The 11,018-nt window shown below is 46.2% G+C and overlaps 1 protein-coding gene across 3 annotated transcripts in view; it reads left to right on the top strand.

Annotated features, from left to right (window-relative positions):
- The window catches only part of Poldip3 (DNA polymerase delta interacting protein 3), a 28,900-nt gene extending 21,650 nt beyond the window's left edge, over positions 1-7,250 (top strand). For all 3 annotated transcript variants that reach the window (XM_021643158.2, XM_021643160.2, XM_021643159.2), the window contains 3 exons: positions 1,266-1,395; positions 4,187-4,253; positions 5,271-7,250. In XM_021643158.2, the coding sequence (XP_021498833.1) occupies positions 1,266-1,395; positions 4,187-4,253; positions 5,271-5,448 (375 nt within the window). In that variant the 3' untranslated portion in view covers positions 5,449-7,250. The remainder of the gene's footprint in view (positions 1-1,265; positions 1,396-4,186; positions 4,254-5,270) is intronic.
- The last annotated feature ends 3,768 nt before the right edge of the window (positions 7,251-11,018 follow it).

The following is an 11,018-nucleotide window of genomic DNA, read 5'->3' on the forward strand; positions in this document are numbered from 1 at the left end:
TAATGTGTGCAACTGAAGACGCCAGCTGTTCCCTGTTCCCTAAGATCTGGCTAGATCTTAGGTTCAGGAACTCTGCTGGGTAACTAAGTACAGAGTGCTGTGTGGAGAACTTGAAAACCAGAGGGCCTCCCCTTCTCCTTTAGCAGATACAGTGCTGCCAGCAATACACAGACAGACAGACAGTGCTTGCACAAGTGTGCACCCAGGAGCTTGAGAGCAAGCATGCTTTGGTTAAAACATGGTAAGCTATAAAGAATTGAAACTTTCCAGGACAGTCATGGCTACACAGAGAAACTGGGAAAAAGAAAAAATAAAAACAAAACAACAGTAAGGCCGGGGGGGCTTGGTGGTGTACACCTTTAATTACAGCACCTGGGAGGCAAAGGCAGGTGCCTGAGTTTAAAGCCAGCCTGGTCTGTATAAGTGAGTTCTAGGACAGCCAAAGGTGTCCAGTGAAATCAGTTTGGAGACCTTGTCATCAGCCTTTTTGTTCTCAAAACAGAACTGAGTGGCAGATGAAAAAATAAGGTGTAAATTCTGATTTGCCCCTCTCATACATCTTGACATGGTATTCCCTCTCTGTCCTCCATTTCCCTTGTCGCTGAGATGAGGTGATAAGATAATAAAGACAGGCTCCTGTATAAAATGCTCCTTTAAAAATGATTCTAGTTAAAAATGATTTTAGTTGTATGTAGCTCACACTTGTAGTCACTGCTGCTCAGCATCCCCAAGGCAAGAAGCCAGCTAGGAGAGGGCACAGCCTGAGAGTAGTGATCACTCAGCTAGTAGAAGGCAGCACCCACTGCTCATTTGTGCCTAATATGCTATGACTCTACTGATTTTAGTGCTCAAAATCCCGTGTCATGTCCTGGAAACCCCTCCATCAGGCACCCCGTGACTGTCAGTCATCCTAAGTAGAACACCAGCATCCATAGTTCCAACAGCTCCCTCCCTGGGATGCCTTAGCAGCTGCCTTTAATGAGCTTTTACACCTGTTCTCTGGTTATCACAGAGCTTTCTGAAAGGCATTTGATAAGCCTGGGTCCTGTCCTGACACGGAGCTCTCTGAAGTTGTAATACTGTTCTTGCTGCTGACCTGGGGGTGGAGGGATGACTTTGTCAGAGGTCACAGGTACTGCAAGCCACGAAATGAAGACTAGCAGCAGAAAAGGACCTGCCCTGATTCTGGGCATGGGCCACAGTGCAATCTTTGGAAAGTGTAAATGGCAAGGAGTCAGGGTTTTTCTCCCTTCTGTACTTTACAGGAGCTTTTCTGTGTGTGTGGAGCACTCAAGCGGGCTCGACTGGTCCATCCTGGAGTAGCAGAGGTTGTCTTCGTGAAGAAGGATGATGCCATCACTGCTTATAAGAAGTACAACAACCGATGTCTGGATGGTAAGTTAGAGAGGTTGGGATAGGCTGTCCTCTGAGATTGGTTCAAAGACGTCTTAGGGAACTCACCCCTTAAGCCCTTCTGGGTAATAGGAAGAGGCAGTGACATGCGCTTTGAGTAGTGCCTCTCTGAAGAGGAGTCTCTTAAAGGGTCTTGCTGGGAAAACCAAGTACCCCAGCCCCTCTCTTTGCATGTGGTCTTGCTGGGACCTAGGTTTCAGAGGCCTGGAGTCTTGGCTTTGTGTTTGCTTCTGGGTGAGATCTACAGGGATTACACTGCTTTTTTCTTAGTACTCAGGCTAAACAGTTGGAGGAGCGCTGAGCCATGCTTCTTTTTCCACTTGCTCATTGTGTATGTGATTTAGTCTGCTGAGGTCCAGGGCTCTGAACTAGAATCAAGGAGGCAGAGAATAATAAAGACAGCCTTGGTGCTCTGATTTGCATTTCCCTGGTGGCTAATGGAGTTGACCTTCTTCTCATATGCTCATCTGTCATGTGTGTATCTTCTAGAGAAGTATCTATTCAGTATGTTTGTTCTTTCCCAGTCTATAGCTAGATCCTTTTTGTTTGTTTGTTTTTGTTTTTTGAGACAGGGTTTCTCTGTGTAGCCCTTCCTGTCTCTCTTTGAAGACCAGGCTGGCCTCAAACTCAAATCTGCCTGCCTCTTCTTCATAAGTGCTTGGATTAAAGGAGTATGTTACCACTGCCTAACTAGATTCTTTTTTTCTTTCTTTCTTTTTTAATCCTGAGTTGTAAAGGTTCTTCATTTAATCACAAGGCTAGGGAGATGGCTCATAATGTGAAGCGCCATAGAGTAAGATGCGATATTGACCTCAGTCCTCCATGAACACATGTCTATCCTTACACCATACATAGGAGTTCTTCATATCATTTGTAGATCTGGTCTCTCCGTAGATAAATGGTGTATAGTTATTTTCTCTCATTCTGCAAGGTGTTGTTCGTCTGTCTTTCCATGTCCTCCCTCCATTCCTTTTAATGGGTGTGATAGTATTTGCACACAACAAGGTCTCTCTCTGTAACTTAGTCTGGCCTCAAACTGAAAGCGATACTCCAGCCTCTATCTCTCAAGGGCTGGGATCACAGGCTTGCACCATTAGGCACAATTTTATTTTATTTTGTGGGTTTTTGTTTGCTTGTTTGTTTGTTTTGTTTTGTTTTTTGGTGCTGGCGATCAAACCAAGGGCTTCACACATGCTAGGCAGAGCTACAGCTCTGGCTCTGTGCCTTTAACTAGCAACCATTGATTAGACATGCAGCTCTTCCCTTCCTGTCACCATCTCTAAATCATCATAGCTGAGCATGGAGCTCATGCCTGAGCACTGTGTGAGACAGCTTAGCTTGGCCTGTATAGTTTCAGGACAGCCTAGGCTACAAAATGAGACTGTCTCCAACAAAACCAGTCATTATAGAGTTATTGGTGTGATTTCAGTGTTGTGCTTGAGGGAACGTGCAGGGCACAGAGAGACGGGAATGGCTGGTCAGTGGGTTAGCCAGAGCCCACAGTTCTGCTGCATCTTACTGTGTCTCATGACAGAAGTGATAATAGTAAGGCAGCTCCAGGTGGTGCACATTCACCAATCAGAATGGACAGAATGCGACCACTCTTTCTACCAAAAGTGGCACTGATAGCCTTGTTCATTCAGGGGTCTAGGAGAAAGGGAATTGTGCAAGGCTCTGCAATGCGGAGCACGGCGTGGTGGGCTGTGCTGTGGTCAGCAGCGTGGATCAGCCCAGTTGCACCCTTGCTTTCCTCTGAGTGGATTCAGTACTCTCCCCACATGTCCAACTAATAATCTGAACTTTGGTTTCTTGAATGAGTTCAGTGTGTATTTTGAGTCGTTTTCTTTGTGATTGCTTAAGGATTTCCAGTGCACATTGTGATTTGCAGAACTAGTTTCAGGTTAGTGGTGACTTTACGTGGGTACGGAATGCTGTCCTGTGTACCTCTGGTCCCTTTACACGGCGTGTCTCACAGCAGGAGTGCTGCTCATAGCATTTGATCCTTTGTGGACAAGGCAAGTGGCACATACCAAGCCTTTCACACAGGTTCATAGCATACACATTTACTTCGTGCCTCACAGGCTTGTTTGAGTGGCTTCTCACTGCACAATTCCTCCCCACCCCACAGTCACTGTCTCCAGTGTGAAGCAAAGTTCTGGCCATTTTGCTTCCTGTTCTCATTACTAAGGACCCTTCACAGTCTCCGGTTTCCTTACTGTCTACATGTGTTTGCTGTTGCTGTGATGAAATACCTGAGTCTATATTCTTTTTACAGACAAGAACTTTATTTGGGGTTCTTAGAGGCAGCACTAGCATTGGTTTGGCATAGACTTACTAACCAGGCCTGTTCTCATCACGTAGTATGCCATCCCAGTGATCGTGTGCTTTACAAAAGATAGAAAGTTTATTAACAGGTTTAAGTATTGAGATTGGGAGAGATGTCTCAAATCACCTTTCCAAGAATAGAGTTTAGGAGCCTAATGGGTGAAAGACTCGGTGCAGTCTAAGGTATAGGTCAGAGTTCACAGCTCTGTAGGATGCATGTTCAAAAAATGGCCAGTTCACTGCACCCCCAGTACTAGATGGCTTCTGTTCTGTGCTAGGTATCCCAGGCTGGCAGTAAACCTGGAATCCTCTGTCTTGAGCCTCTCAATACCTAGATTTCCGAGCTGTGCCACCATGCCTGGCTTCGGTGGTAGAATTTGACCCTTGGTCTTGGCCTCTGATGAGGAATACGTCTCTTGATGGAGCCTTTTTTGTTTTTGGTTTCCAGGGCAACCCATGAAGTGCAACCTTCACATGAATGGGAATGTTATCACCTCAGACCAACCCATCCTGCTGTAAGTGCCAAGGGGACAGGCTGACACAGCCTCTGCTGGTTCACTGCACAGTCACCTCTTCTGTTATGTTGCTCAGCGGTTGGCCGGGATGCTTGAATTAAAACCAAGCAGTTTGTTTGAAACTGTCCCCAGGGTTTGATTACAATAGAATAATATGACAGCGTCCAGCATCTCTGAGGGAAGTAGAGAGTAAGTTCTCACCTCTGCTTGTATGACTTCCTGGTGAAAAGTAACTGCACTTCCATGTAATGACTATGTTCAGCTTGTGCTGGCCCACACCTAGGCCCCTGTCCCTGGATCACTGTTGAGGTCTTTTTGGAGCCTGAAGTACAAAGAATATTGAGGCTGGCAAGGTAGAAAAAAAAAATTTTTTTTTGTTTGTTTTTAAAGGGGGAAGGTGAGACATGCCAAGATAGTGGAATCATGCCAGGCAGGCTTAGAATAGACTTGGACATGCAAAGGCAGGATTTGAATCTGGTAGTAGATGGTAAAACTGTCCCAGGAATTAGTTGTACTTTAGAAATGTTTTGGAAGAGAACTGGAGAGACAGTTCAGTAATAAGAATGAATACTACTCTTTGCAAAGACCCAGGGTTGGTTGCCAGCACCCTTGTTGGGCAGCTCAAAACCGATCTGTGAGCATCTTTACACATTTGCACAGATATACACGTAATTTAAAATTAAAAAAAAAAAAAAATACTGGTTTCTTATGACCTGATACATTAAATCATTGGGCTAACCAGAATTAATGTGGTTGACTTAGGTTAGACTTTGAAAGAATTGTGTACTTTCTGAAGAACAGTTTCCAGATGTGAAACTCGAGCACTCAGCAGGCTGCATCTAGGTGTTTTGTCTTGTTTAGCAGTAAATAAGAAAAAATAGTAGTTTTCTACAAGATGACATCATTTAGGGGGATGTGGAGAGCATTGTACTCCATCCCTAGCTCCCATTAGATGCTCAGTGGGACCCAGCACCACCTAAGGAGAAACTGACAGGGATTTTGTTTTCTCGCTCACAGGCGGTTGAGTGACAGCCCCTCAGTGAAAAAGGAGAGTGAGCTGCCTCGGAGGGGAAATCCTGCCTCCTCTTCCAACCCGCCTGCCGAAGTGGACCCAGATACCATTCTCAGAGCGCTCTTCAAGTCCTCGGGGACCTCTGTGACCACACAGCCCACAGAATTCAAAATCAAACTTTGAGTGGGGGAGTGAGGCAGCCAGGAACAGGGCAGAGGGTGGTGGCTCTGTTTCCTAAGGCAAAGCTTGAGACCAATGGGCTGTCGGACTGAAGGCCCCTAAGCAAGGAAAGGCACCAGGGAGAGTTTCCTCACTGGACGGGACCCACCCTTCTGTGTTGTCCTACAGCCCGCCCTTCTGTGCGTTACATTTCTATAGTATGTTTCCTCCTTCCTCAGCTCATCACCAAGCTAGGAAGTGTTTGTCGGTGTGCCCCCCTCCCCTCAGCCCCGAAGCTGCTTTCTTCCCTAGGACGGTGCACTGTTTTCCTGGGTGACCCTTGGGGCTCCATGGGACACAGGACACGGGCTGTTGGAAAGACTGCTTTTGTATTATTTTGTTTTCAGGAGTTTTCTTGTTCTGTTGAAGTTTTCAAAGAAAACAGGGAATGAGTGGGATCTCTTGCCCTTTGGTGGGCACTGGGTCAGCTGAGGGTTGGGGGAGTGGCTGCATTAAGTCAGTGGCCTCTTGTCATTTCTAGACATGATGGGGGCAGGGTAGGTTCCCTGTACTGGCGTAGGCAGTCCAGAAGGCATCCCAGAGTTGATGTTCCCTTGTTAGAGTTTTGCCAAAGGCACTGGCCCAGTTCTCTCAACTTCTTGATAGGAGTGAGGGAAGGACCTGTACTGTTAGCCCTCTTGGGTCTCACCTGACAGGGTAGCATCACAGCCTAGGCTTGGTGCAGATGCCAGCTCTAGGTTAGTTGGGCCTTTTTCTAGTCTCCACCTCAGACTGCAGCACAAAGGGCTTGGGAGAGATTAAATAGAGCTATTGGCTGGCTTGGACTCTGCTTTTCTGGCTTCAGTTAGCTATAGAACAGCAGTGAGGGTTACCCAAAGTGCAGCTGCCACCAGGGCATTTTTCTGCTAGTGTAATTGCACACTGCCATGAGTGCTTTGTGAGTAGAGCCAGCCTACCAGTTTCCTGTGGTGTGCTCCTGGACTATTAGTGTAGAACTGTGGGGCTCAGGCAGCTGCTGAGAGTCAGGCAGCGGTAGTCCAGAGCTGATCAGTAGCCCCCTGACGATGGGAACAGGAGATTCTAAGCTGTCATAGCTGGAGCAGGATTCTAAGTATACATATCAGTCGTGTGTACACAAGCTGAGGAAGAAAAGGAAGCTAAGGCACCATGATCTTCTGAAGACTAAGCCAGTAAAGAGAACCTCAATTAATTCAAAATTTCCTGAGTTATGTCTGCCCAGGTAGAAGGGTCTAGTTTGAGTCAAAATTAGTCCTTTAGCTCTGAGATTGCCCAGCCAAGGAATCTAGGAATGGCATCTGGCTTGCTCTACTCTCCTACTTAAAGAAGCCGCCTTCTCTGAAACCCTTCTAAATAGGTACAAGCTTAATTCTTCTCAGCAACTGGAAGACATTCCTCCATGTTTTACCCTTCTGGCCCAGGAGAATACCCCTAGACACTAGGGCCTGACTTCTCTGCCACTGGAAAGAGTTGGCATGCCTTTCACTTTGTGTAGAGTAGGGATGGCCGAAGCCTTTCCTGGGTCCCCTGCTCTCTTTGAGCTAGGCATGCTTTGGATGACACACTTGAACTGAGTCAGCCTCAGCCTCCCGGCTACGTGGTACTTGGGGATTGGGATGTTTGCTGCTCCTGCATTTCAGAATGTCATCTTGGGAAACAGAAAGAAGGTGGCCAGCCCTCATGTCTCACTCCCTTGCATTACTTCTTTGTGTCTTGTTCAGGAGAGAAAGATAGCGCAGGATGGGGCATTTATTTTCCATTTCTCAATAAATGTTTGTTATTCCTAACTTTGAGCTATAATGTCTTTTAAAATTGCTTTTACTATTATTTATTTTGTGTTTGTGCATTTCTTGTTGGCCCTAGGCTAATCTCAGTCTCCCCTCCCCCCCTTTGTGTGTGTGTGTGTGTGTGTGTGTGTGTGTGTGTGTGTGTGTGGTTTGTATACGTGATGCCTGATGAGAGCATCAGCTCCCCCTGGAGAAACTGGAGTTACAGTTATAAGTTGCCTTGTAGCTGCTGGGAATCAAACCCTGGTCCTCTGGAAGAGCAGTGGTCTTAACCACTGAGTCATTTCTCCAGCCTCAAAGCAAATTCTTAACTGGCTATGTAAATTCAAAAAAGATTATTCACTTCAAATATACAATGTCACAGAATGCACATTCACATTCCAAAAGGGAGAAAAGGAATGAGGGCATAGTTAGAGATTGGACCAAAGCAAGACCAAAACCCTGCAGTACAAAACCAAATCTTGTGGCTGTGTCCAGTGATGGAGGCTTCAGTTTCAAAGGGTTTAAGTAGCTCTGCTCCTCCAGCTTTGCCCTCTGCTTCAAACTCTGGCTGATTCCATTTCTTTTATGGAGCTTTCTGTCTAATATCCATAGCTCTAACGTCTCAACCGTCTGAGGTCCCTGCAACCCAGGCTTCATCAAATCAGCTCTGCTATGTGAAAGTGTTGCCTCCCAACTTTGTCATATACAGCATTACCATATAAATGGCACTGCCAAGTCTGGCCAGCATGGCAGTGTGCAGACAGACATGGTGCTGGAGAAGAAACTGAGAATTCTGCATCTTGATCCTCAGGCAGAAGGAATCAGCCAGCCACACTAGGCCCTCCCCACAATGACATACTCCAACAAGGCCACACCTGCTAATAGTGCCACTCCCTATGGGCACTATTCCAACTCAAGAGTCCTTGGAGCCATTCCTATTCAAACTGCCACAGAGTCAGTGTTAAAATTTTCTCTGCCAAAGAAATTGGTTGGTTGGTTTTTAAATTCAGTCTCAGGTAAGTTTTCAGAACACAGGATGCGGGCAGATTCTTTACTAAAATCTCACATGAATGGCTCCTATTCTGTTTCCTCTGAAAGCTCACAAGCCAGGCCTCTGCTGTCCACATTTCTTGTATTATCTTCCAGGTTCCCAGCAGAATGGCCCATTCTGCTCTGTTTCTAAAATTAAGCACTTTTTCCTGCCCAGACTTCCAAACTTCCACAAAAAGTCCCAAAGGCATAAAAGCTACGTGGTCGTATTTATTAGAGCAACACCTTGGTGGATTTCATAATTTTCTGTCGTTGAGATAAAACATGCTCACAAAAGCAACTTAAGGAAGAAAGGGTTGATTTTTCTCTTCTGGATCAGAGGGAGAGTCCAATGTGACAGGGCAGATAATAGCAGGCAGCTGGCCAGTGACGTCTTCATCCACACAGGCCATGGGGAGACTCAAAGCCCGCACCCAGTGCATGTACCCTCTAGCAAGTCTGTCTCCTAAAAGGTCCCACAACTTTACCAGACAGCACCAAATAACATGAGCCTTTGGTGACATTTCTCATTTAAAGCACCACAGTGGCCTTAGTGGAACTTTTATGCCAGAAAGCAAGCATTTCCTTTTTTTTTTTTTTTTTTTTTTTTTTTGACTTTGACTTTGCAAACATTTTTATTTATGTGCATGTGTGGATTGCCACGTGTGGGTATGTGCATGTGAATTGCAGGTGCCTACAGAGACCAAAGATACCAGGTCCCCCTGGAGCTGGAGTTTAAAGGCAGTTTATAAGCCACCTTACTTGGGTGCTAAGAACGGAATTCAGAGGCAGTACCCACTGCTGAGTCATCACTCCAGCCCCATTGCCTCTTTGCTTTATAGTTCAGTTCTGACTTTCGCTTGTGACACTGAACCTTGGTATAGAACAGAGAAGATAGGTAAGTAGTAATGGCTGGGAAGCCCCCACAGAGACCGCAGCTGTGAGGGCAGGAACTCGAGCAGGTCAGGAACCCAGAGGTAGGAGCTGATGCAGAAGCCATGGAAGGGTGCTGCTTACTGGCTTGCTCTACATGGCTTGCTCAGCCTGCTTTCTTACGGAACCAAGGATCACCAGCCCAGGGATGGCCCCACCCATAATAGGCTGGGCCCTCCATTAATCACTAATTAAGAAAATGCCCTGCAGCTGTATCTTACAGAAAGAGGTTCCCTCTTTCCAGATGATGTGTCAAGTTGACATAAAACTAGCCAGCACAGTAGGTGTGAGGCCTGGTTTGCTTCAGTATAGATGTCCCTGGACATTTGTTCACAGTGAACAAATGCTCTGAAGCGCTCAAACTCACAGGCATATTTTACTGCTTGGGTGATCTAGGGCATTAGAAAAGCAGTTGGTTGGTAGGGATAGAATAGAATGGTTCTTAGCCCTTCCCCACCCACTGAACAGCACTGGGCATTTTGTAGGAGAGAACGGGACTCCAGTTTTCAACTTGAATGTGGATGAATTGAGGTTTGTAAAAAGACAAAGTGGAGAAAAGGCAGCAGGCTGGCTCTAACAAAAGTTTTAAATCTAGAAATCTGTACAGTACCTGAAGTGTCCATTTCTTAGTTGACAATAACTCTCAAGAACCAGCAAATCTCCAAAGGACACCTACCCCCAGATGGCAGAGATCATGGAACTGACAAGGTCTATTTATTTTTTGACAGGGTTTTACAATATTACTATCTAGCCAAGACTGGCCTTGAACATATAATCTGGTCCTCTAACTCCAGCCTGAGAATGGGGATTACATATGTGGTACAACTCCCAACTTTAATAAGGATCTTAAATAACCATCATAAAAATACTTCAATGGGCAGCTATGAATACACAGTTGAACGGAAATTTGAAAGTCTTAGCCAAGAAGAATCTTTTAGAAGTAAGATAACAAGCCAGGGAGAGGAAAAAGTCACCTTGGGGATTCAACAGTAGAAACTGGGCTAGAATGACCTGACCCTGCCAGCTGTGGGGTGCCTGTCAAGCAGCATGAAGCAAGGTCTATAAATCATGGTGGCGCACACATTTGATCCCAGCACTTGGGAAACGAAGGGAGGAGGATCGGTGATCAGGCCCATCTAGGCTACATGAGACACTCCCATCCCCACCTGGAAGAAGGTTTGACACAGGGTCAAACCTGGGCCACAAAAGTATCGGGAAAAGTTTATCTGGGCTCACTTCAATTTGTAAAAGTGTACAAATCTGCCAGGTGTGGTGATGTGTGGCACTGGAGGAGGCAGAAGCAGGCATCTTGGTGAGACTGAAGCCAGCCTGGTCTACACAGCTAGCTCCAGGCCAGCCAAGGCTACATGGTGGAATCCAGTCTCACAACACAACACTTACTTTCTTTTTCAACTTTTATTTCTTGTGGGAGAGAGCACATGCCACGAGGCATATGCTATGGGGTGCATGTGGAGGTCAGAGGATAACTTGCAGAAGTCGCTTCTCTTCCGTGGATATAATTCAGGATGTCAGCGTTGACAACAAGTGCCTTTATCCACTGCCATGGCTCTGTTTACAGTCCCAGCCCCAAGCTGGTCAGCCCCTGCCCTCTCACAGTCGAATTAACTATCAAGGAGAGACTATGGCATTTCTCGTCTCTGCTCAAAATCCAGCAGTTGTTCCTCCTCTATTGCACTACCATTCAAACTGCCTACTATGTATTTTTAAAGAGTCTGTCCGTGCAAACTCGAGTGTACTGTACCTACGCAGGCCGGAGAGGGCGTCAGACCTCCCTGAAACTGGGGTTACAGATCGGAAGCGAAC

The sequence above is a fragment of the Meriones unguiculatus genome, chromosome 8, assembly GCF_030254825.1.
Source record: "Meriones unguiculatus strain TT.TT164.6M chromosome 8, Bangor_MerUng_6.1, whole genome shotgun sequence".
NCBI classification, from domain to species: domain Eukaryota; kingdom Metazoa; phylum Chordata; class Mammalia; order Rodentia; family Muridae; genus Meriones; species Meriones unguiculatus.